Source organism: Falco biarmicus, chromosome 9, assembly GCF_023638135.1.
Source record: "Falco biarmicus isolate bFalBia1 chromosome 9, bFalBia1.pri, whole genome shotgun sequence".
NCBI lineage: Eukaryota > Metazoa > Chordata > Aves > Falconiformes > Falconidae > Falco > Falco biarmicus.
In genome coordinates this window covers 8,165,841-8,190,445 of record NC_079296.1, presented here as the reverse complement: position 1 = coordinate 8,190,445, position 24,605 = coordinate 8,165,841, and the positions used below count along the sequence as shown (strand labels likewise).

The 24,605-nt window shown below is 59.4% G+C and overlaps 3 protein-coding genes across 3 annotated transcripts; 2 read left to right on the top strand and 1 right to left on the bottom strand.

Annotated features, from left to right (window-relative positions):
- Positions 1-441: 441 nt before the first annotated feature.
- FBXW5 (F-box and WD repeat domain containing 5) lies at positions 442-14,089 on the bottom strand. The gene is made up of 9 exons (XM_056350814.1): positions 13,938-14,089; positions 13,551-13,764; positions 10,745-10,902; positions 9,930-10,104; positions 8,905-9,053; positions 7,102-7,588; positions 4,190-4,337; positions 2,901-3,113; positions 442-2,421 (listed from the first exon to the last, which is right to left on the bottom strand). The coding sequence occupies exons 2-9, from the start codon at positions 13,741-13,743 to the stop codon at positions 2,175-2,177; spliced, it is 1,770 nt and encodes a 589-aa protein (XP_056206789.1). The 5' UTR covers positions 13,744-13,764; positions 13,938-14,089; the 3' UTR covers positions 442-2,174.
- A 404-nt stretch (positions 14,090-14,493) lies between these two features.
- On the top strand, positions 14,494-18,592 carry C8G (complement C8 gamma chain). The gene is made up of 7 exons (XM_056352773.1): positions 14,494-14,680; positions 15,508-15,647; positions 16,450-16,520; positions 16,867-16,974; positions 17,297-17,398; positions 17,733-17,771; positions 18,308-18,592. Exons 1-7 carry the CDS (start codon positions 14,525-14,527, stop codon positions 18,319-18,321), a joined length of 630 nt encoding a protein of 209 aa, XP_056208748.1. The 5' UTR covers positions 14,494-14,524; the 3' UTR covers positions 18,322-18,592.
- Positions 18,593-19,677: 1,085 nt separating this feature from the next.
- On the top strand, positions 19,678-24,573 carry LOC130155463 (lipocalin-like). Its single transcript, XM_056352774.1, has 8 exons — positions 19,678-20,011; positions 21,538-21,697; positions 22,873-23,012; positions 23,157-23,233; positions 23,401-23,514; positions 23,760-23,861; positions 24,093-24,118; positions 24,405-24,573. Exons 2-7 carry the CDS (start codon positions 21,599-21,601, stop codon positions 24,116-24,118), a joined length of 558 nt encoding a protein of 185 aa, XP_056208749.1. The 5' UTR covers positions 19,678-20,011; positions 21,538-21,598; the 3' UTR covers positions 24,405-24,573.
- Positions 24,574-24,605: the final 32 nt, after the last annotated feature.

The window sequence follows — 24,605 nt, the reverse complement described above, 5'->3', positions numbered from 1 at the left end:
CTGCCCTCCACCTGCCCACCCCACACCCCCCCACAGTAATGCTGCACGGTCTGACCAGCACTGTGGAAAAACTAGAAATCAAGGAGAGACAGAGAAGCCAGGATGGCCCAGCTCTGGACCATCCTGAAGCCCGCAGTGCTCAGCCTTGGCAGCAAAGAGCTTTCCCACAGCCGCTATGAACTGCTGCTCCCCTTCTTCACGGTTGTCCCATCCTCCTCCACAAGGACAAAGGAAATTCAGGCAATTCTCTGCCTCTTTTCTCTCTCCTCCTGTTGTTTCACAGTGTTCCGCCTGCACTCCATGGCCCAGGGCAGGTAACTACACGTTGGTCAGCTCCTGCCGCAGTGCCCCAGCAGCTGTAGGCACAGTGGTGTGATACTTCGGGCCTCAGCTCTGCCTCAGTAGAACAGCACTGAGAAAAACAAACTCGCACTGCAGAGATGCTTTAGCAGAATATCTATTCAATGCCATAGTGAAGAGCAAAACTCGGTACAAACATAAACCCTCAGTGCCTTGCTCACTACTACACCGAGCCAAGGGAGAAAAGATTTCACAATCTTGGGGGAGGAAGGTGGAAGGTAGAGGCCATTTGCTGTGTGACAGGACAGAGCGCTGGATGTGGATCCTGCATGCACACACACAAAGGACTCCCTTGTTTCTGGAAGTCCTGTGAAGACAGAAAACCTGAGTACAGGGGTTTTGGATAAAGCCATGGGCACCTGCTGGGGCCCAGCAGAACACGGGTACAAACCCTCCCACCAAGGGCCGCAGGAGCTGTTAAAGCCGTCAGTGCCTATCGGGACAGTATCTGCTGCCGGCTGTTAAGTCTATTTGCAACCCAAGGCCATGAGTGACACAGACAACTGCCCCCGGTGCTCCCAGGGGAGTCCTGAAGCACCTCCCCCAGGACCCGGCTCCTTTCCAGACACAGCCCAGCTCCCAGGAGTGACTGCGGCTCCTGGGGGACCCACCAAGGCCAAGTCAAGATTAGGAGCTTAAAGAATAGGCTCTTATATTTGGGTACCAGCTGCATGGAGAAGAGCTTCAGGGACAGGTTAAACCCACTGAGTTCACAATTGCTACAAGTGAGGCAGCTCCACCATCAGAGGGGTCCCCAGCAGGACCTGGTCACCAAACCCATGGCAAGACAGCCCAGGTGAATGGAAGCTTATTCAGCTGTCACTTCAGGCAGAGGAGGGCTGCGTTCCCCTGTCACCTGTGGTTAAATATCTGCAGCCACCCCTGGGTGCCTACACCTATCACAGAGAACATACCAAGAGAACCTAAAGTGCCACGACTTGAGTAGCATGGGAGGGAGGTGACCACAAGACCCACCAGCCATCCTCACAGCTGCCTCCCTGGGAAGGGGCAGCAGATCCCCTAGAATAAATACATTACCAATGCCATAGCTTATTTAAGTGCTCCTTAGCCGAGGAAGACAGAGGGCAAAGCCAGCACCGTGTTACCACCAGCCCTCCCCCCTCTCAGGTTTGGAAACTGGTGATGCCAACACATAGTTGCTAACAAGGCATTGAGGGGGCACTGGCTGCATCCCTGGGGGGCCACACAAGAGGCCAGCCAGGCCCCTCCAGCCCTGCCTCCCCTGCTGCAGTCTCCCTGCCCTCCAGACAGACACCGTGCGGCAGGAGGCACTCGGCATTACCCAGCAGCCAGGGGAGTTGCCTGTGGAGGTTTGGGACAAATAAATGTTAATAAAACTACTATTAAAAGAGTCCTGCAGTAAGGCAGCACAGCACTGTACTGTGGCTTCTGCCAAGTGCTCTGCAGCTAGTAGCTCTCGACGAGGTCAGCCGTGTCCCAGCTCACACAGTACAAACACTGGAGACGTGCCTCAGTCTGTTCTCAGAGACCAAAGCTCACCCAGAGAGAGCTGTGACCAAGTAGCAGCGTTCGTGCAAAGCCGTGGGGAGCCCACCCTGCAGTGACCAGCTCAGGCTGCCGTCTGCTGGGCCCACGAACGAGCCCTCAGCTCTCACGTTCTGTCTTTGAAGCAGACGCTCCAAGGAGGAAGAAATTCCCCCTACCCATCCCCTCCTTGACTTGGCGGATGGGATTCGCGTGCCCAGAGCTCGTCTCTGTTGTGCAGGGCTCAAAACTCTGCAAGCTCCAGAGGTGGCTGCAGTGAGGAAGCTGCAGGAGCAGTGTACCTGGGTTCAGCTTTTCTGGTTCATGAGCCAGGAGAAGAGCAGTTTCCTGGGCCTGGGCTTCCTGGCCTGCTGGATGCGCACTGTGCGAGGGGAGCGCCACACCTTGATGGTGGTGTCATCGCTGGCCGTCAGGAGCAGCTCCTGCTCCACCGGGCTGAATGCCACGGAGTTGACCACATTGTCGTGCTGCAGTTTGGCCAGGCAGATGTTATAGTGCCGATCCCAGATGTAGCCATGGCGATCCTCTGCCCCGCTGCAGCAGACAAGACACAGGGAAGGAGGTCACCCCAGCAGCCCCGACAGCGTGCCGCTCCCAACCCCCTTCCTCCCGCGCCAATGGGAGGCAGAGGGTGCCCCAGCCTCCCCCTCAGCCCCACCACCCCTGAGCAAGTCGGCTCCCTCCAGGATCTAGAGGCTGTTTGACAAGCCCCTTCCTCTCACCCCGCAGCACCTGCTGCCTGTAGCCCCCAAGAAGGGCATTTGTCACCTGCTGCCAAACATGCCACAGCTCAAAATTTCCCCTTTCCTCACCGATTTCACAACAGGACCAGGGCAAACAGCCTTTAGCAGCACCCTCTGCTCTTTACAAACCTCCCGTTTCCTGCTCCGCTCCCAACACACAGCAGTTGCCAGCACCCAGCCCAGCTCTGCTTGCACAAGCTGCCCACAGCGATGGCCCCGAGGCCGTCCCAGATGAAGGGCAGGATCCTGCCCAGCCCTGTCGCCACACACCTTGCCACAAAGTCCCGGCTGACATCCAGGAAGATGAAGAAGCACTCCTCGTTGGGCGTGTAGGCCCGATGCGCACGGAGGGCTCTTTTCACCTCCTTCATTGTCTTCAGGTCAAACACGTGCAGATCGATCTCCTCAGCGATGGGGGGTGGCTGCATCGGGTCAGAGATGACGCAGTCCCGAGGCCAGGCACGGCTGTTCACGTACAGGTACCTGGGGGAGGGGAGCAGAGGGGTTACCCTGCACCTTGCCACATGCAACAAAGCTCAAGAAACCCCAGCAGCAAATGCGCAGCACTCTGGCAGCGCAGGGCCTGAGCTGTTTCTCTGGTCCTTAGCAAGCCTGCAGCTCAGCTCCCTAAAATCCAGGCTGAAATACGGGAACATGTTGCTGAAACACTTCTCACTGTGTTTGGAAATGGCCAGCACAACGGGGAAGGTGGCCCTGGGAGCTAGGTCAAGCCTCTTTAATACCATTAAAACCAAATGCAAGGATGGTGGTGTACTGGGTCCAGCATGTTGAGGAAGGCAATTCTCCCCCGCTACTCCGCTCTTGTGAGACTCCCACCTGTAGTACTGCATCCAGCTCTGGCACCCCCCCAACATAAGGAGGACATGGACCTGTTGGAGCAAGTCCAGAGGAGGCCATGAAGATGATCACAGGAGAGGTGCTCCAGCCCTAAGAGGACAGGCTGAGAGAGCTGGGGTTGTTCAGCCTGGAGAAGAGAAAGCTCCAGGAGACCGTGGCAGGGGGGTGGAACAAGATTGTCTTTAACGTCCCTTTCAACCCAGACCATTCTGTGATTGATCTGCCTCAGGAACAAGACACATTGCTGTTGGCAGCTCCTTTACTCTTACAAGGCTCCTTGCCTAACCCTATCCTGAACCAGGCTCAGCAGCGCAGAAGGAGAAAAGTATTCCTGCCAAAATTCCTGCTGCTCAGGCAGCAACACAGGCCATCAGCACTGGGACATAAATGGGATGTGAATGACCAGAGCAGCTGATGCAGACACCCTGCTCCATCCACTACAGTCATTTCTTCTCCTGTTCACTCCACAAAACCCCTAAGCAGCTGCCACCCACCCCCTGCAGCATCTGTAGCCAGCAGCTCTGCCGTGCCATGCTCACCTGTGGTGCCATGCTCACCTGTGGTGCCATGCTCACCTGTGGTGCCATGCTCACCTGTGGTGCCATGCTCACCTGTGGTGCCATGCTCACCTGTGGTGCCATGCTCACCTGTGGTGCCATGCTCACCTGTGGTGCCATGCTCACCTGTGGTGCCATGCTCACCTGTGGTCAGGGGAGAGGCCCATGCCGATGATGTGGCCATGAATGTCAATGACGTGATCCAGTGAGTCAAAGAACTCATCTGAGCGCCTCTCCTCCCCAAGCACTGGCCCAGCAGTCGTCATCTGATGGGGCAGGATCCTTTTAATCCCTTGGGGATAGAAAGCAGAATCAGGCTTCTGCCAGCAGACAGAGGCGCTGGTGGAAGTCCCCAGGCTTCAAGAAGGGGCTTCGCTTAGTGCTGCTAAGAAAGGAGCACTGGCTCACTGGCCAAGGACCAGGACAGGGCTGCCGTCCCTGCCAGGGTCCTTCAAGCTCTTGCAAGTGGTGCCTTTGGCCAGGACACTGCCCATCAGTGATGCGCTGGCACATTTAACCCCAGACAGGGAGATGCCCAGCACCCAGCTGGTACAGCCACACCTTGCTCCAAGCCCAGCGTGCAGCGTGCTCTGAAGCACCAGGAAGCTGCGCTGGCCTGGGAGATGCTCTGGTTGCAGAAAGTTTTTTCTCCTAAATGAATGCTTGCAGGGCTGGGCCCGTTTCCTGCAATATTCAGCCTGGAGAAGGCCCAGCAGATGCACTGGCTGCGTCAGGGTTTTCCCCTGACACTGTCAAGTGCGAGTGGGGGTCATCCTCAGAAAGCTCCAAGAACAGGGGTTTAAACCCAAAGTGGGCTCAAGCGTTCGTAGCTTTTGAGCTTTCTGACTAATGGAGACACATGCTCAGTCCCCTTCCAGCTCTGGAGAGAGGTCCCAAACACAAAACCATCCACAGTCACTTCCTGGAAGACTCCTTTGAGTCTCAGCAGCTCTTGGGCACACATGAGCTTAATCCTCAGCAGGTCCAAGAAGAGCTGGAAGATGGCCCATCCCACCCCACTGCCCTCCCGAGGGAACTGCTGCCAAACACCCCTGATTTTAGCCCGCTCCCACAGACCAACAAGGTAGGGGTGATACCACACTGCACCTCAAATACATCACTGCATCTGAACTTGGGTAGCCCAGGACCTTCAGGACAGGACCTTCGCTCTTCCACCCAAGTGGCACTGCTCACCAGCATCTTCATCCTCGTTTCCACAGCACTACACTCCCACTTCCAAGCTCAGCTACACCGTCCACGAACGCACAAGCCAGCGGAACAGACAGCTTTGCCCATGACTCAAGCCTGCCACCAGCACCAGGGAGACAGGAGCTCAAAGGCAACTCTTGCAGAAGTGCTTGCGTGCCACAGATCAGGCAAGATAGCGTCGATGCCCAGCAGCCAGGAGCACGGCTCCCAGCAGCAGCCTGGCGAGAGATGAGCACAACAGCGAGCTCTTTCAAGTACCAGCTCCTTGGGGGCAGACAGCAGATGCACAAAGGCTGGTTCGACACACACACGCCAATGGGCAAACATAACATTTTTCAGTGACTCATGGCTGGGAGAGGAGCCAAGCAGGGTTCGTCCCTCTGAACAGCCAGGCTGCGCCACAGGCACTGGCCACTGGCCAGGGAGTCACTGGAGTTCAAAGGCACCAAAACCCAGGGCCCTGGGAGGCTGCGCTGTAAGTCGGTGGAGTGCAAAGGCAGGCGCCGCCTCTATGCCACGCTTCGCCTTTGCACGCGGCAGGTCCCAGCCTGCGAGGCAGCATTTGCTCAACGCAGCAGATCAAGATGCAGCGCTGCTTGCAGGGCCGAGTCAGGCAGACCACCTGCCACGCATCCAGAGGCAGGCCAAGGTCCACCGCGTCCGTCTGCAGAGCCAGCCACGGACAGGAGCATGGAGCAGTGCTACAGTCAGTGCAGGTCACATGCCTAACTTGGGTGGGCAAAGATCAAGTGACTCTTCTTCAAGTTGCCTATGGTTTTGGAATCTGCCTTTCCCAGCCTTACTGGGCTGTACTGGTGCAGGACCAAGTAACAGGGAGGTTAGAAGAGCCCGCAGCAGGAAAGCACGGCTGTAACCATGCCCACAGCAAAAGGAACTGAAACTATCTGGCTTTACAGAAAAGCCTTCATGCCTAGAAGCAGCTCCTTCCCTCCTCACATTTCTACTGATCTGTGTGGTCTTTCCCACTGAACTTCTCTACCAGCTTTAGGGGCTTTTGGAGATGCAGCCAGACTATCTGCTTCTGCTCAGACTCTGATAGTCCCAGTGCCTCAACAAGAGAGCCCTGGAAGTCCTAACCCAGAAAAGGTCACCAGCAGCACCATTGCCTGGCTTGTGCTGCAGCTACAGTCCCTTGTACCCCACCAAGCAAGGAAGCCGAGTGCCACCAAGCTGGCATCAGTTTGCCATGGAAACATCTGCTGGGGCAGCTAATAACCCACCGTGAAACCTCTTCAGTACCAAAACAGAGGCCGAAAGGCCCTGTGATGCAGGGTGATCACACACCGGGCAGTGGGGCAGGCAGGCAAGGCACAGAGGCAGGCAGGGCTCTGTCACCCAGAGCTGCGAGACACTGTGCAAGCAACACACAACTCCAAGCTGCTCAAGCCAGTCTTGCCCTGATGCCCTCTCCACCCACACAAGAGAACAGCACCGAGGCCCTTCCACACACCCCTATGAGAGCAACCGCTGCCCTTCACATCCACCCACTGGTGTGCAACTCATGGCTGATGTCCTTAAGTCAGAAGTTCCTTCTTGATCTTCTGCTCAGCCCTCACCATGACTTTCTTTTCAGGCCACATGTCAAGCGTGGTAGCAACAAAACAACCCTCAGGCAAGCGCGTGCAGGGTGGAACCCCCTTCAGTGACTGGGGGCATCTCAAAAGCTTCCTGTATCAAGAGTCCAGCAGCCTGAGCAAAACTGCAACTCACTCACCACAAACAGGCAGCAAATTAACCAGGTCTTTTGCAGATTCAAATTCACAGTGTAGCTGCAGCCCACACCCCCAGGGAGGCTGCTGTGCCCTGGGCTCAGACCACAGCCTTACCTATCTGGTGCGGGGAGTAGGTGAGGCATCCTGTGGTGAAGATTAAGTATTTTGTCTTGCTGTTGCTGTCCGTGGAGAGCAGGTTCAGCTCAGGCGGTTTAGTTCTGTTGCGTACAAACAGCTCAGCCACCTTTGTCTCCAACTCTGTCTCAGTCATGGCAGGCCTCACACGGCCCTCCATGATATCATCAAAGAACTGCTGCAGCCCATCCTCTGCTGTCACACCCCCGTCATCCGGCAATTCCTGTACTGCTGGCTCCAGAGTCTGCTTGGGCTTGGCCTCCTCTTCCTCACTGTCACTGCCAAGATCAAAGACTGGGCAGGTGGAGGTGGAGGAAGCAGCTAGCTGCTCCTCATAGTCCAGGAGCAGGTCTGGGGAATCGTACCGGCTGCAGTCAGCCACCATCACAGTCCGGATAGTGCTGGCATTCAGGTTCTGGATTTTGAACAGTCTCTTCACTACATTCACATTCTCAGACTCTATGCCCTGCAAGCAGAAGGCAGAAGTAAGCAGGAACCACCTCACGTCACTCCTACAGTTCAAACCTGCCCAGACCTTGAGCCGTCACAGCGGACACCAGCCACGCACCAACCTCCCTTCACACTGCTATATGCAGCGCTGACCACCAGAAATGGCCCTAGAGGCTGGCCAGCTTTGTTTCACTCCTTCCCGTCTTGGAGGTGGGCACACAGAGGTAGAAAGTTTCTGCAGGCAGACAGTGCAACAGTGGAGCTAGGAAACACAGAGGCTGGGCAGCCTTGCTGCCACTCCCCCACCTGAGGTTATGTGCTGGTGCTGCTCAGCACTTCAAATGAATTTCAGGAACGGGCCTCTGCAATAAACACAGGTGCAGCGTGAAGCACCATCCCTCTGGCCCACAAGCAGCAGAGGCAGGAGACCTCTGTGCTCCTGTAGTTCACCTGTACCCCTCAGCAGGACCAGCCTGGTGATCTGCTCTGGCAGTCTGTGGCCATGCTTCCAACGCCCCCTGTCAAAGCACGCAAGGTCTTTCCTTGCCTCTTGGGGATGGAAGAGTTGACACCATAGTGTCACTGCAGCAAACAGATGTGGGCATGGGAAGGGTCCCTGCTACCAGAGAATTTCACTTGGGGCCAGCATCAATTATCCATGTTAAAAACCACAAAACGCCAGGATGTGCAGCTGTCACGTTGAGACAGAGGCAAGACATGGCAGAGGAACACATCTGAGCAGCACAAGTGCTACAGAATGAACAAGCAGCAAAGAAACAAGCAGTCCGAGGCCAGCACACAGGTCTCATCACAGCATCAGACAGCACCAATCCACAGAAATGTCATCAGGGACAGGCAGGGCTGAGCTCAGCCTCTCAGCTGCCTCTGTCTCCTGGGAACAGCACACCGAGCTGCCAAAAGCGGGAGAACGGCCGTTGCTCAAATACATGCCGGACTACAGGCACCCAAGGCCCAGCTTCATATTACCCAGGACCTCAGCAACCTGCTGCGGCTCAACCACTCTCCTGTTGAGCAACACCATGCTCTGGGGCACTGCAGTCAGGTCCTCATCCCAATTAATGGGGCAAGAGTTACTGCAGTCTGAGGGTAGAATTAGAATATTGCAATGGGTACCACAACATCAAGCGTGGAGAAAACTCACACAAGGGTTGCCTCAAGCTCAAGATCCTGAGGGCAAGTCAGAGGAGACAAACAGGGAGGACAGGAGGATTGGGCCATGCTTCCCTGCTCACACCACCTCCGCAGCTTTTCCTCCCCCAGCAGCCAGCAGGAATACACACTGCCTGTGGAGCTGGAACAAAGGCACCTCACCTGGAAAGCATTGTTCAGCCACAGCACAGAACAGGAGGTTATACGCCCAATCCGATGCAGATTGCCAGATATCAAGTTGGTTTCATTCAGCCAGCAGCCAAACACATCATAGGGTTTATTCCTCACTCTGGAAAGCAGCGTGAAGTTCTCTGAAAGGGAGGGGAAACACAAGTGTCAGGTGTTGGCTGCTGGCAAGGGCCCTGGAGAAACCATGGCAAAAGACATGGCAAGTGGATTCAAGTCTCCACAGGAGAGGCACTGGTGCAGCACCCCCACCACAAGCTGAGCAGACACCGTCTGACCACCCTCCAGCTTCCAGTCACTACTATGAAGACAGGTAATTCCTCTCTTCTGCAGAGATGTGTGAGGAGAGCATGCACAAGGGAAACCAAAATAAAAGGGCAGCCAGACAGAGCCAGACCAGAGAGCAACCTATCCTCACAGCCTTCCTCCAGTGTGGCCCAAAGCAGACACCCTCAAGGACAAGAACAAGTCAAACACGTACAGAACTTCCTCACTCCTGCCCCTGGGGCTCAGGACCTTTCTGAGCAAGACAGTTGTGCATTTAGCAGCACTCCTCGATTTTTGGCACAGTGGGACTGCAGCACAGACAGTGAGAGATAACACAGTGGGGATTAGCAAGTTTTACAGAACTGCAGCCCAAGAGGTGAAGCAGGCCCCGATGAACAGACTCAGAACACCATGTGAGACCTCATTGAGGCAGAAATGGTGGCCTCAAGACAACAGGTAACTTTGATAACTCTTCCCTTGCCCAGGCTGTCACTTAGAATAGAAGTTAATAAATATATGTCACACTGCCTTTAACCAATGACATGGTGACCTGAGCAGAGTTAAAGTTATCTGGAAGGTTTACCCTATGAAACCGATTGGGGCCAATGCAAGATGGTGGAAGGCAGAACAAGCAGAGGTCAAGGCCACCACACAACCTGAAGAGAAAGGGAACCCCAGCACCCACCGTTTCACACCTCCCAGAAAGCCCCAGTGAAGGTGAGGGAGGCATTTACCCATGCTGATTACGGCAATCTCTCCTGATGAGGAGTTGTGAGGCCCCACAAAGACACCTGACACCAGAAGGAGGGAGTCATCAGAGTTGAACTGGGAGAACTGTGTGTAGCTCCAGTTGTACGGCCTCATGTTGGAGCTGTGCTGCAGGGTGATGTCCAACTCATTGCTCCAGATCTACAGACAGACAAACAGTCAGGAAGCTGTTGAGAAGCCTGGGAGAAGTTCCACTTTATCTGTTCTGCCAGCACTCACCAGGACAAGAAAAAAAAAATATCATTGAAGACCCTGTTTAACTGCCTCTCAGTCCCGATTTTCCTGTCAACTACCCTGACAGAAAATGGCCAACAGCTTTGGAGAGCAGCTAAATGCAGGATTGCTTCTCTGCCAGCCAGTGGAGAAGTTGTTCAGGCAGTGAATGGTACTGTCACAGCTGGATTTTTCAGCAGGTTCAGAGAGATTTCTTCCAAGACAACCACTCACGCAAGACATCTTCTGCAGTGGATCATTATCTCCACACCCTCTCTTAGACCCAACAGCATAACAGGGGACTGATCTGCACCTAGAAAGCAGCCAGAGCCAGGCAGGCACCTCGGCCACCTTCACATGGGCTGGAGCTGGAATCCACAACCCTCAAGGCTACATTTGCAAGAGTCATTAGCTCTGTGGCTTTGAGAACAACTCAGCATCTGCAGGAACCAGCCTAAGACCAGGGACACCTCCTCTCCTCAAAGTAGACTTCCTAAAGGCTGCTCTCACAGCTAAACCCCACTAAATCAAAGCTGGAAGGGTCGTGCAGGAGAGACTGATGCTTTACCTTGACGGTACAGTCTTTGGAGCACGATGCAAACAAACAGCCAGAGTGGGAAAAGCTGAGGTGCAAAACCTGGTCATTGTGCTCCTTTAGGGCCTGCACTTCCACACAAGGGATAGTGTCGTAGAGCCTCTGGAACTCATCATACCAGGAGACGGCAGCTGTAACACATCAGCAGGGACACAGGACAGGAATGTAAGCGGAGTGAAGTGACGGACCCGAGCTAAACATGGCAGCTGCAGAACCAAGTCTTTGGGAGCTCTGCTGGGGCCACCATCCCTATGGCTTCAGCTGAGTTAGCAGGGTTTAACATTTTTCTCAGCAGCTTCCCCAATCCCACCCACAGAAAATCTTTGCTTCCACTACACGCCCAATTCCACACCATACCCCTGCTTTCTAAACCAGTACAGCCACTGCAAGAAACATCCAGGGCAGAGCTGTTAGTGTTCTAACAAAAACCTTGCTCAGGACAAAACAGCTGTCAGAACTGCAGGCGTGCTCCAGCACAGCACAAACAAATCATGTGATGAGAGGGAAGCTGCTCCTCAGGGTACCGGCCTCCACTCTGTTTATCTTTATCTCATCTAACACAGAATTAAGAAGATTCCAGAAAGTGTATGAGACCAGGAAAAAAAAACGTCTCCATGTGATAAGAGACGAGGGGTGTGGGGGTGTGTGCATGGAAGAGAGAGAGAGAAAGAAGAATGGGAGCTGGACACAGCATGCCAGGACAGAAGAGGAGCCCTGCAGTGGAGAAGCCCTGCAGCAGAGGAGCCTGGAGCACACTCAGAGGAGTCACACCGACAGCCAATAAAAAGAAAAATAAAGAGGATTTTTAACAAAGTGCCTGGTAAGGCAGCCTACAGACTTCTTGCAGCAGCAAATCCCGAGGAAGCAAAGAGGATTAGACATGTATATGGATAAGGGCCAACTTTCCCAGTTACACTGAACAGGACTGAAGGTTTTATTGAACTTGCTGCAGCCCAGGAGGCACCCGCTCCAGCAGGCAGGGAGCAGCTTGCTGCCAAGACACCCCACCATTGCTCACTAGGCTGGGTGCTTCATCCCCCCCTCTGAAGTTCTCGGTCCTGGCCTGTCTGGCTGGGAAGCAGCCTGGACAAATCCCATCTAGCCAAGCAACCCCAACAGTTCCTCTTACAAGACCCACTGGATACCATTCCTCAAACCACACAGCTGCCCAGGGCAGGCAGGAGATTTCCCTAAACTCCTGTTTCAGCCCCTTCCTGAGCCTGCCAGCCACCCTCTGCCCCCACTGCCTCATGAAAGATTTTCACAGCTCCAGAAGCACAGCCTGGGAGGTGCCTGAATATGTTACTGAGTTACACTGACTTCTTAGCCCAAATTAATGCTAAGAAACAGAGCTAGCAGCTTACTAACTAATTTCAGGAGGCTTGAAGAGACTGAGCCTGGTCAAAGAGCCTCAGATAAAAGCCAAAGATAATATCCTCAACTCCACAGAGCTCCCTGGGTCCGTGCAAGTGAAGTCACGCAGCCTGAGTCATCCCATCCACATCTCAGAGTCCTTTTGCACTGGTATTCTCTGGTGCAGGGAGATGAGCTCCTGCTGCATGATCCTTGGTAATTCTTCCCATCCTTCTACAGCAACTGCAACTCTAGTCCAAGAAGCCAGTTCCCTCTGCTGTAGCCACTGCTGGGAGCCCCATGTGCACCCTCAGGGCGGACGACCGAGCACAGCACTCCTGGACCTGTGCAGCATGCCGGGAATGAGCTTTTTGGACTCCACGAGAGACCCACCTTGGCAGGAAGGGCTCCTGTTGGCAGGTCCCCAAGGCCTGCCCAGTGCTCAGCTGCTGCAACAGCACTGGGCTACCCTTTCAGACCACACCAAACTGCTTCCAGCACTTGACACTCAGCTGGGAACAGACCTGTGTCCATATATGACTGCCACCACCAAGACTGCCAACAGCTTTACCCCAGGAAGGCTCCGCCAGGCTCAGTTGATCCCGACTGTTAATAGGTCATTTTCCTACTGTGAGATGAAGCCAAGATCAAGTCCAACCTGCCCCTGCAAAGTGGGTCAGCTACTGCCTTAGCATTTGCCCACTGTACAATTAAATGGCTGCACACCCACCCCCCTCTTTATAGACAGCACTCTCCCTCCACAGCCAGGCTGCAGGTGCTGCCTACGCCTTATGGAAATAGCCTGATCAGCTAATGTGTACTTGCAGCTCTTCCTAGTCCAGATGAGAAAGGGACAGAGCCTGAAGCAGAGGCTTGCTGTGAGGTCCTGATCAGGAAAAGCCAGCAGTGATTATCATAGAATCCAACTGGGCTGTGATGTAGTAGCACGCACTGACTCACTGCGTCTCCTCGGGATCTCCCTCAGCAGCAGTGCCCAGACAAGCTGTGCAGCAGCTACCCAAGAGCACATGCCTAGAAAGAACTCGGAACCCGCTCTTCTGTGAAAGAAAAGGAAACTCAAAACATTTTCAGCCATTTGATGCCTGTCTCTGAAGGGTTTGGGCAGTTCCAGATGCCATCACCACCCAAGCCTGTAGTCTGCTAAGGTGACAGTTTAGTGGCTCAGCCACCCTTGACACCAGAGGACAGAGGGCTGAGCAGCCGAGGGGGGAGAGGATTTTCCTTTCTGGGTTCACGGCAGGGAGGTCTGGGGTGCCACCACCAGGAAACGGCCTCCCGGGGCGGCTGGAGGCCTGGCGCTGAGCAGCCCCCCAGCCCTTGCGGGACTGCCCTGCCTGCTCGGCAGGTTCAGGCCAGCCAGCCCTGCGGGCAGCCATGCCAGCCCCTTCCCCCCGCGCCAGCGCACCTGGGTGCCGGGGCACCTCCCGGGAGATGCGGTAGTAGCGGTAGAAGAGCTCCTTCCACAGGAACTCGTCGCGGGCCACGGCGTGCCACTGCTGGCACACCAGCCCCACCGACAGCACGTCTACGTGGTCCAGGTAGAGGAAGATCTCGTAGAGGACGCTGTCGGGGAGGAGGGGGCCGCCGCCCGCGTCCATCGTGTCATTCTGCCGCCGCGCCTGGAAACAAACGGGGGTGAGGCCTGGCACGGCCCGGCCGCCCGCAGCCCCGCGCCGAGACCCCGCGCCCGCCTCGGGGGGCCCCACAGGCGCCGGCCCGCTCCGGGGACCCGCGGCACCACCAGCCCCGCGCCCGCCCGCCGCCCCGGGCCGCCGCCTCCCCCTCACGGCACCTCGGTGGCTCCGGCGGCTCCGCTGCCCCCACCTTCCCGCTCAGCGCTTCCGGCCTCCCCGCCCTGCGCTTCCGCTACAGCTACCAGGGGCCGCTCTAGCCGCCCCTCTCGGTGGTTCCCCCCGCCGAATCCGCCGCGCCGCTTTCTGCCGCAGGCCGGAGAGCTCGAGCCCAGAGCTCCGCTCAGCGCGCTAGGCGCAGCTAGCCGAGCGCGGCACGATCGCCCCTAAAGCGACAGCTCTGCCCCGCCTCGCCTGATCAGGCCACGCCCCCATCCCATCAGGCCCCGCCCACCAGCCGTGGGGTCGCCCCCCCCCCCCCCCTCCCCTCCGGATCGGGCCCCCCTGCTCCCCGGTGGCCCTGTCCGGCCCCAGCTATGGGGACCCCCAGTCCCCGGCCTTGACCCCAGCGTGCAGCTCCCCCAGCCCCAGCCTGCCCTGACCTTGACCCCTGCCTACCGCGGCCCTCCCGGCCTGCCCCGGCCTGCAGGCCCCACCGGCCCCGGCCTGGCCCGGCTCCAGCCCGGCCACGGTGCCGCCTGCCCCCGCCGCCCTCCTGCCCCCACCGCTTCCCGGCAGCGGGCCCAGCATGGCGGGCCTGGGCAGCCTCCTGCTGCTCGGCCTGCTTCTCGCTGCCCCGCCGGGGCCGGCGCTGGGGCTGGGGCCCGGGCGGCGGCAGCGGCCACCCCCTCCCCAGAGCCCACTGGAGAAGGTGGCGGCTCAGGAGAATCTCAGCCTCCCCCAGGTGAGGGGCTGGGGCTGGGTGGGGCCCCACATGGGGCCTGGGGGCACAGCACTGCATGTGGGGCTGCAGCATGGCAGCGGGGGCAGCGCTCTGTCCCCCTGTGTGTCCCCAGCCAGGTGTGACCCTGCAGCACTCCCCCGGCCTGCAGGGACCCCCTCCAGACCTGGCCTTGCAGCCTGGCCCCCAGCCCAAGCCCCCCTGTCCGCCCCCACCGCCACAGTCAGGGGTGACAGGAGCATGAGCCCAGCGCTGCCCTGTGAGGCAGGTGCAGGGGCTGAAGCCTCGCCAGGGACCCCCACCCCGGGCGGCTGCCATCCAGCCAGACCCCCTGCTCCCACAGCCACCTCCAGCCTCAGCCCCAGGGCTGGTGCAATGGTTCTCGACCTTGGGTTTGGCACTCGCTTCCCCCTGCGGCGCTGGGCACGGCCTCCAGCTGGGGCTCGGGGGGCCTGGGGGGTCTGAGCTGGGGCCACAGCATCTGGGCACGGCAGCACAGTGCTTGTCCACCACGCACCCAGAGCTGCACTGTGGTGCTCACAGCCTCGCTGGCAGTGAGGCATGGGTGGGTGCCTTGGACAGCCCCTCCGCGCAGCCCCCCCTTCAGCCTGTCCCCATGCCGGGCTCCTATCTGTCCTGCTCTGTGCCACCCACCAGCTCCCAAACAAGGGCAGTCATGCCCCATGGGCACACCAAGGGGACAGCAGAGGTGCCAAGCAAGGGGAGACATCATGGAAGAAGGGTGCTCAGGGTGGTGGGTGCTCAGGGCAGCACGGTAGCGGGACCCTGAGATAGTAGCCTGGCAGACGGGTCACCTCTGTGCCATGCAGCTTGCAGGGAGGTGGTTCCTGGTTGGCATGGCCTCCCGCTGCAGCTACCTGGCAGAGCACAGCCACAGGCTCGAGGCCACGGCAGTGACGGTGACCATCCTGGATGGGCAGAGCCTGGCCATCAGCACCTTCAGGAAGCTGTGAGTGATGCTGGCCAGTGGGGCCGTAGGCAGGGACGGGGATGCTGCAGTCAGGCCAGAACAGAGCTCGTGCCCTGGCTTGGGGACAGGGGATGCTGGATGGGATGGGATGCTGCAGGCAAGTCAGAGCAAGACCTGGGATGGGGACAGGGTATGCTGGATGGGATGGAGAAGCTTCAGGCAAGTCAGAGTGGGATCAGTGCCCTGTGATGGGGACAGGGGATGCTGGGTGGGATGGGGACGCTGGGCAGGATGGAGACGCTGCAGGCAGGTCAGAGCAGGACCAGTGCCCTGGCCACAGGCTTCAAGGAGGAGAGAGCAAAGTGCAGAGGGATGGTCTGTTGCAGAAGTCCTGGCCACAGCAGGCTGGTACCCTGCCACCCACGTAGCCACCCACCCAGCGTGGGCTTGGGCTGCCCAGGCTGGGCAGGCTGGGGGGCAGCCAGGCCTGGGAAACCAAGGCACCGATCAGGCACGTGGTTGCTCCATGACTGCCCAGCCAGAGACTGGATCCTGGGGCCACCACTGCAGCAGCACAGCTGAGGAGGGGGATCTTCAGTGCATCCATGGGCACTTCCCCCTGCCCTGGGGGTGCTGAGGGTCCAAGCCAGGCTGAGAGATGGAGGGGGAAAGACCCCTTTGGGCTCAGCAGGTTTTTGGGCTCTGCATCTCTGCAGCATCTCCCCAGGGAGAAAACAGAGTCCCGGGAAAACAGATACCATGTGTGCCCTGGCAAGTGGGGCAGGCAGGGACCTGGGCTGGATCCTCCCCAGCCTGCTGACTCTCTCTTCTCCTCGTACAGAGATGGGATGTGCTGGGAAATCAGGCAGCGCTATCTCCCTGCCCAGGCCCATGGACGCTTCCTCCTGAAAGGTGAGGGAGGCTGGGCTGGGGTGGCATGAGTGCTGCAGGGACCGTGGGGCTGGAGCCCCCACTTCCTGCTCTCAGCAGGGCTCTGGTACCTGTGTCCACCCTGCTAGTGCCCTCCCAGTATCTCACCTCTGAGGTCTCAACGTGCCCCAGTGCCAGATGCCATCAGGGGCAGTGCTGCAGACTGGTGCCTGCTGGTTGGGAGCAGCACCCTGTGGGTCTGCACCCACTCTGGCCCTGATTTTCACCCCTTGTACACCCTGCTTGTGGTGAAATGAGGCCCCTGGATGGTGCCGGGGCTAACCAGTGTTTACTGGGACTAACCAGGGCTGTTCTCTGTCTTTCCCAGGTCGTGGGTATGGCAGCAAAGTGGACGTAGTGGTGGGTGAGACAGACCACAGCAGCTACGCTATCCTCTATTACCAGAAGGGCCGAAGCATCTCTGTCAAACTCTATGGTGGGTTGGTGTGCTGGGACTTGTGGCAGATGAAGGATGGGAGTGGCAGAGGGGTGGGAAACCCGTGCTGGGCTCAGGGAATGCCTACCAGTGCCCCAGAGGACCCAGACAGGAATGGGGTCTCCCCGAGGGTCTCAGGCCGCAGATGGAGAATTGTCCCCAAATGCTGCAGAAGGGAGCCAGTGAGCGGGGAACGGGGAACTGGTAACCAGTGTCTCTGAGCCGAAAGACCCCTTGGCCCTAAGCATTGCTGCATTGGGCATGGGGGGCTTTGCGGCAGAGACAGGCAGGGCTCAAAGCTGCTGATTCCCTCCCGGCGCAGGACGGACCAGCCGGGTCAGTGACACTGTTGCGGACAAGTTTGAGCAGCATGTCAGAGCTGTGGGCCTGAGCGAAGATGTGACCTACTACTTCCCCACATACGGTGAGTGCCACGTGATATCCCGGGAGCAGGGGGCACCCATGGTGAGGCCTGCACCCCGAAGCAGGGCTCAGCATCAGGGGTTGGCTCAGCATCAGGGGTTGGGGTCTGGCCCCTCTAGCATGGGGAAGGAGAGGCACAAACACACATGGTTTGAGCAGCTTGGGGCCCCAGGTCACCCACAGCAGGGCCACGTGTGGAGTCTGTTCCCATGCTGCAGCCACCCCAGGGACAAAGATGCAAGGACTGGGTGTGCCCCACAGTGTCCCTGGGGCGCAGGGCTGGAGGATCCTGGGTGCTCAAGGAGGGTGACCGTCCCGGGCTCTGTCTCTTGCAGGGTTTTGCGACTCTGCAGACGAGTTTCACACCCTTGATGGTGAGTTGTGAATACCATGCAATATCCTGGGTCCCCTCCGTGTCCCCAGCCTGGCCCCACATTGGGCACCGTGTGGCTTCTCCCTGCCCTGGCTGTGGGCTGGGCACACTGTGCTAGACCCACACTGCAACACAGCTCTGTGGTCCTGCCCTAGGGGACTGATTGGGCACGGGGAGGGGGGTCCATGCCAGACCATCCCACAGGACAGGGTCCCTCTGTGGCCTTATGTGGGATAAGGAGGTGGCAGACCATCACCCAGGATGGGCATCAGATGCACGCTGGCAAAACAAAGCCCCATTCACCCCCAACATGGGTCAGGCTGGGCTTTGTGGGGTCTATATTGGTGTTTCCTGTAGTGAGGGCTGGTTTGGGATGTGGTGTCCAGTGACAGAAGCACCCTGGGTTGAGGGCTGGGGTCCCCAAGGACAGCCCCATAACTTGTTGTTGGTGCTTGAGGGGGCAGAAGGTGGGTCTCCAGCCCTAATGCTGGGCTCAGACATTTCCCCAGCCCCACAGCACTTCTCTTTCCCTTCCAGAAACGAAGCCATAGGTGTAGACGCTGTTGCTAGGAGGTCCCCAGAGCTCAGCCTTCACCTCATCCAGCCATCCATGGTCATGCAAGACTGATCCAGGGTTTGGTCAGACCCTGCAGCTGCTCTACAGCTCTGGAGCCAGCCCTGGGGCTCTCTGGCTCCTCCAGCTGCACTGGCAGCCATGCCTGTCCTTGTCCTGTCCCCCCACAGCTTTGTGCCACCCCTCTGCCCTGCACCCCAGTGCCCTGCAGCAGCCAGCAACACCCCAATAAATGCCTCAGAGAAAAAGATGTGTCCAGGCAAGTCACCCCTTGATCTGCCCCAACAAGGCCAGTGCTGCCCTGGGATTGCCCGTGCCCTGGCACTGTGCTCCTGGCCCACGGGGTGCCGGGAGGGTGCTGGGGGGCTGTGCGTCCCCCTTCATGCAGCCCCGTCATCCTCTCCCTGAGCCTCACCCCAACCATGGGACAATGAGGCAGGAGTCGTGGCAGTTCCTGATTTACTCTTGGGCGCTGCGGTGCACATGAGCCTGGCTGGTTGGTGAGCGAGGGAAAGCGCTGAGCGCCCAGCACAGTGTGGGGAAAAGCACCCCGTGCCTGGTGCTGTGGGGCTGCGTGGGGTTGGGGGGTGCTAGGGACTGGCACAGGATCAGCCTTCCCTCTGCAACAAGCCAGGAAAACTCTCCGGGAGCCCAGAGGAGGAAATCTTGGCCCCACAGTGGTCCTGCTTCCTATCCCCAGGGCCTCCAGGGCACCGAAACACCCCGTTCCCCTGCCCCAGCCCCCCTGCCCCAGCCCTACACACCGCGTTCCCTGCAGGGAACTGCTGCCTGGGCCGGACCCCTGCCTGCGAGGGCTTCCCAAAGCCCACCGGCACAGCCAGCACCCCGCCCGAGAGCCAGGCAGGGGACGTTCTTTGGGTGCTCTGAGCAGGCTGTGGGGGCTACGGGGGCTGCGGGGGCTTGGACCAGGGGTGTAACCAGGGGGGAGGGGCTGCAGCGTTACCCCTTGGGCTGCAGCCCCCTGCAGGACCCCTCTCCCCTGTGTGTGGAGCCTGGCTGAGGCTGTCCTGGCACACGCTTGGGCCAGTGCGTTTTGAGCGAGCTGTGACAATTCCCTGGGACAGGCTGGGTGGTGGGAGGGGGTGGGAGGGGGTGGGGGGTAGCCCCCCACCCCCGCAGCTGCAGTGCCCCAGCCACCCCAGAGCTACCCCACAGCCCCGGGCGGGGGAGGGCAGCCCTCTGCCCCCAGCGCTGGTGTTTTGCAATCTTAGCGGAAACTGGTAACACATGTTGTTTATCAGCAACTTATGTAAGGGACCGCTGGCCGCGTGACTCGCCCAAAGCCAGCCCCTGTCCTCGCTGCCCACGTGCGGGGCAGTCAGTCCGGCTGCGCTTGCAGATCCCCCAAGCTGCCTAGTTCAGCCTGGCAGAGTCGGGGTGTTACGGATCTGGCTCGCTTTCTGCCCTGCACCTACCTGCACCCCAGAAGTGGCTGCACTATGGTGGGGCCGTGGCAGGGCAATGAGGGCCAAGGGGGGGACCCTGCTTTCCTGCTCTGAGGGGAGCTGAGCTGGTCCCCAAGGACCCCCCTGCACCCCAGCTCAGCCCAGCCCGTGTTTATCAGGCATGAACCCATTTCTGCGGTGCAGATGCCCATGTTGTGCGTGATGGTCCGTGTCCCGGCACCCTGGTGATCTACAGCCCAGGTACCTCCATCCTGCCTGTGCCCCCCAGCCCCAGCAGCAGGCTCAGCCTGCCCCACACCGTTGCCCCCATGTACCCCAACACTCCTGCGCTTGCACCCAGCTTTGCCACCCAGGTCCTTGGGCTGGCCCCCAGCTGTGCCACCCCCAAAGAGAGCAGACGCCACATGGGCACCCCCTCCTGCTGCCCTGGGCTGGGAGCTAGGGATAAAAGGGCAGCAGGGTGGGGGCTTTGTGCCCCTACCCCAGCGCAGTGCTACAGTGACACCCGTGGGTGCCCGTGCCTCTGACACCTGATGGAGAGAGCTCCTCCCAGCACCCTGAGCCCCAAGGATGGGCTCAGACAGAGGCTGAGCCCCCAGCCCAGCATGTGGGGGGCCCCAGCTGGGTTCTCGTGATGCTCCATCCTGCCCAGCTCAGCTTTTGTTTTGTTTTAATAAATCCGCGTCGCTGGGGCTGGCCTGGCTGCTGGCGCGTGGTGTGCAGGGGCAAGTCGGGCTCACAGCTGGGTGAGGGAAGGGAATGTGCTGGGGCAGGCAGGCAGGGTGGGCTGCCAGAGGAAAAAACCCAGCTGTTGTGAAAACACGCTCCTTACATAAAGAGCCTTGGCCAGGGCTGTGCCGTGGGGAAAGCCACTGAGCTGATGCTCTGCCCAGCACGGCCAGCCCTGCCCAAACCGTGCCAGACCCGTGGGTGCTGCTGCTGACACCCAGTGTTCATCCTCAGCCCTCACCCTGTGGGAGCTCAGGGTGTCCCCAGATTAGGAGGGGGAGCATCTCAGCACCTGCTGGTGACCCCTAACCAAGGGGGAGGACGTCTCCCAGCCCCTCTTGGCAAAGGGTGCAGGGTGGCATGGGGAGGATGAAGCACTGGGGATCCCTCTGTCTGCATGCTGGTCCCCAGAGAGCTGGGCATTGGGGCTGCCCAAGGTGGGGTCTGGCTCCCTGCCCAACACCCCCAGCCCCCCAGCTCGCCGTTGGGGTGCACTGGGGCTGTGCCTTGGTGGGACGCACCCTGACTGGTGGTGGGGCCAGCTGTGAGATGCTTCCTCAGGTGATGCAGAGGCTTGGGCAAGGGCAAGGCAGGGGTGCTGCAGAAACACCTGAAGGTGTCCACGAGTCCCATGGATTGGATTGGACCTGGCAAGCACTTGACACGCCATCCACCTCGCTTGGGCCCCTCTCTGAGCCTGAGTGAGGCCATCCTGGAAGGACAGGGCAGCCAGCAAGCCCTGGACCCCCATTCTGGCCCCTGCCTGTGCCACTGGACCCCGGCTGTGCAGCGCTGGGGGCAGGGACAGCCACCGTGCTGGCTGCAAGCTGTATTTTCGCTGTGGAGCAGTTTGGCACCCCAAAGCAAACATGTCGTATCAACAGGAGGGAAACATTTGCAGGTTCCCCTGCCTGCCCTTTGGCTTCAGCGCTCACCGCTGCTCTTGCTTGCATAACGGCATGGGGGGGAGGCAGGGCTGGTCCCCCTGGGGCCACTGCACAGCCTGCCCATAAATAGGGGCTTGCCTGACTCTCCAGCACTGCAGCGTTCTGCCTGCTCCTCTCGCTCGGCTCAGCTCGGCTCGGCTCAGCAGAAGACATGCACGCCACGCTGCTCAGTGTCCTGGGACTGGCCCTGCTCGGGGTGCTGCATGCGCAGGACAGCGTTCCTGTGCAAACCGACTTCCAGCAGGACAAGGTGACCCAGCCTGGCCGGCATCACCTGCATGGAGGTTTGGGGCATTTGGGGGGATCCTCACCCTGGAAATGTTTAGAAAGGGTGTTGCAGGTAGATTTGGGGCCAGCTGAGCCCCAGCACTGGGAGGGGCAGGGTAGCTGGTGCACCCGCAGCCCCTGTCCCTGGGGAGCCCCTGGTGCCCCGGTTTGGTGGCTCTGGAGGGGATGCAGGATCCAGGCTCCAGCCTGTGGGGCAGGACCGAGTAAGTGTGGGGCTGGGTCATCTGCTGTGCCATGGGGTGGGTGTAGACACACAGGGATTTCATAGCGGGGACTGAGAAAAGCAGTGCCAGTTTGACAGGCAGCACGGAGATGGACCATGGGCCCCCCTCCCCAACAGAGACCCCACTCCCCAGCCCAGGGTCCCAAAACCGGGCTGCTGTGCTGGGGTGTCCACACACCCCTCTGCCCTCCCAGCCCCGAGGTGCTAGTATGCTTGGGGTGCTTGCGCTCCCTTTCTTCCCCCCATGATGGGCAGGACCCAGGGCAGGACAGCCCCAGCCTGGCTGCATGCAGCGGGGGCTGGCATCACAGCCCTGGGGTCCCACCAAGCTGGGGCAGTGGCCATGCTGCCTGCTCCTCCAGGGAGCTCCTGGAGGGGTCCTGGGGGTGAAGGCACCCCAGGGGGGTGATGGGGATGGAGTCATGTCCTGCAAGGATGGGTGTCTAGCATGTCCTGCAAGGATGGGTGTCTAGCATGTCCTGCAAGGGTGCTCCCAGCACAACCCATCTCCCCTTTGGGTGCACCAAGCTGGTAGCCCCAGAGACTGGGCTGGGATAAGCCATGCCGGCCCTGGGGTCTTGACCCCTCCTCACACCCCCAAGCAGATGGAAATAGCATCTTGGAGCTTGGCAGCCCTGTCACCTGCCCCTGAGCAGGGGGCAAAGAGGAAAGAAACACCCCCAGTGTCGGGCAGTGAAAGGCATGTTATAAACCAGGGATTTCCTGGCTGCTGCATTTTGTGGACGCCGAGAGCTGTAGCAGCTCCCTGGGGGACAGGGAGCCCAGGACACCGTCCTGCTGCGGGGTGCAGGCTGGCAGGGGAGGGGCAGGTGGCCTGGGCTGGGGCTGGTGGATGGCCAAGGGGCAAGGCAGGGTCTGCGCCTGGCTGGCAACTGAGCGGAGGTTGTGTGCAGCTCACGGGGAGATGGTACAGCATCGGCCTGGCCTCCAACTCCAATTGGTTCAAGGAGAAGAAGAACCTGATGAAGATGTGCACCACAGTCATCTCCATCACTGCAGATGGGAACCTGGAAGTCACCTCCACCTACCCCAAGTATGGGCATGGGGAGGTGTGGGGGGGCAGGGGGTGCTCCCCCATCCCGGGCTGGGGTGGTGGGCACTGGTGACATGCATGGGGCTCTGTGTGGGCTGGAGCATCACCCTGGCCCCTCTGACATCCTTGTGCTGTGCTCCCCAGGGGTGACCAGTGTGAGAAGAGGAACAGCCTTTACACTAAAACAGAGCAGCCAGGGCGGTACAGCTACACCAGCCCACGTGAGTTGCCAGCTCCCAGCCCATCCCCATCCTGCGGGGCAGCCCCTGATGTGCTCCCAGCCCTGGGGGACAGCCCTGCTGTCACCTGTACCTGCTCCTGCCCTCCTGGAGCACCGCAGGGCTGGCTCGGTGCTGGGGCTGAGCCCTGCCCTCCCTGTCCTCTGCAGGCTGGGGCAGCAAGCACGACATCCGTGTAGTGGAGACCAACTATGAGGAGTACGCCTTGGTGGCCACCCAGATCTCCAAGAGCACCGGCTCCTCCACCATGGTGCTGCTCTACAGTACGTCTGCCCCAGGACCACCATGCCACCCACCCCCCAGGACCCCCTGGGATGTCCTCCGTGGGGCATCTCGCCCATGGGAGAAGGGCAGCAGCATCTCCCAAGCTGGGGTGACCCATGGGATGGTGGGGTCAGGACCCCCTTCCCTGGGAACTTATCCCTTGCTGGGCTGCCCGTGCCCTGGGACAGCATGACCTCGTGCTGGGGGGTCCGGGGGCTGCCTCTCACACTGTTTTTGGCTGCAGGCAGGACAAAGGAGCTCAGTCCTGAGCGCCTGGAAAGGTTCACCCAGTTCTCCAAGGAGCAGGGCCTGACGGACGAAGAGATCCTCATCCTGCCCCAGACGGGTGAGAGCAGCCAGTGGGAGAGCTTGGGGGGACAGGGGAGCAGCAGGGAGTGGGGGTGAGGTATGGGGTACCCTGGTGGGTTGAGAAGGAGGAGACCCTCCTGGCTTGTCTCTACCTCCCTGTGGGGCCAGCATGGGGCCAGCCATGGGGTGCCCCGATATGGAATTCCTCGACGGGCAGTGGTCCCCCAGCCCCCAGAGGAGCTGATAGCTGCTTTTCTTCCTCCTGCAGACAAATGCATGGCAGATGCTGCCTAGGTGAGTTCACTGGGGCTCAGACCAGCCCTGTGGGAGGGTACGGGGGGGTGCTCCGAGCCACTCCACCCTGCAGAGCCCCCAGCCCCTTCCCACCCCCACCAGGATGTTCCTTTTGCTTACCCCTGCTGGGGACCCCCCACCCCATCCCCATGGAGTGGCTCTTTTGTTGTCCCAGGCCCTGGGTGCCCACCCACTCAACATGGAGCTGGCAGGGCTGATGTCCCCCCCGGTGTGTGTCCCCTTGTTTCCCCCAGCTCAGCTGTGCTTGCCCCCCCATCTCTTCCAGGCAGACCCAGCTGCTGCTGCTGGCCGGAGCCCCGAGAGCAGCACAAGCCAGTGGCTGCCCCGTCCCACCCTGTCCTCAGTGCACCCCCAGCACCTTGGCAGCCCTCGTTCCATGGCTTTGCACCCCACATCTGTATCCCCATCCTTATTAAAGCCCACGTAAAACCAGACACCCCCCCTCCTTGTCTGCTGGGTTATCACA

Coding starts and splice junctions, on each gene's coding strand:
- FBXW5 (XM_056350814.1), bottom strand. CDS start 13,743: ATGGACGCGGGCGGCGGCCCCCTCCTCCCCGACAGCGTCCTCTACGAG. Junction 3,114..4,189: donor GGCCTCTCCCCTGACCACAG/GTGAGCATGGCA, acceptor CCCCTCCCCCAG/GTACCTGTACGTGAACAGCC. Junction 2,422..2,900: donor AGCCGGGACTTTGTGGCAAG/GTGTGTGGCGAC, acceptor TGTCTGCTGCAG/CGGGGCAGAGGATCGCCATG.
- C8G (XM_056352773.1), top strand. CDS start 14,525: ATGGCGGGCCTGGGCAGCCTCCTGCTGCTCGGCCTGCTTCTCGCTGCC. Junction 14,681..15,507: donor AGAATCTCAGCCTCCCCCAG/GTGAGGGGCTGG, acceptor TGTGCCATGCAG/CTTGCAGGGAGGTGGTTCCT. Junction 16,521..16,866: donor TGGACGCTTCCTCCTGAAAG/GTGAGGGAGGCT, acceptor TGTCTTTCCCAG/GTCGTGGGTATGGCAGCAAA.
- LOC130155463 (XM_056352774.1), top strand. CDS start 21,599: ATGCACGCCACGCTGCTCAGTGTCCTGGGACTGGCCCTGCTCGGGGTG. Junction 23,234..23,400: donor GTACAGCTACACCAGCCCAC/GTGAGTTGCCAG, acceptor TGTCCTCTGCAG/GCTGGGGCAGCAAGCACGAC. Junction 23,515..23,759: donor CACCATGGTGCTGCTCTACA/GTACGTCTGCCC, acceptor TTTTGGCTGCAG/GCAGGACAAAGGAGCTCAGT.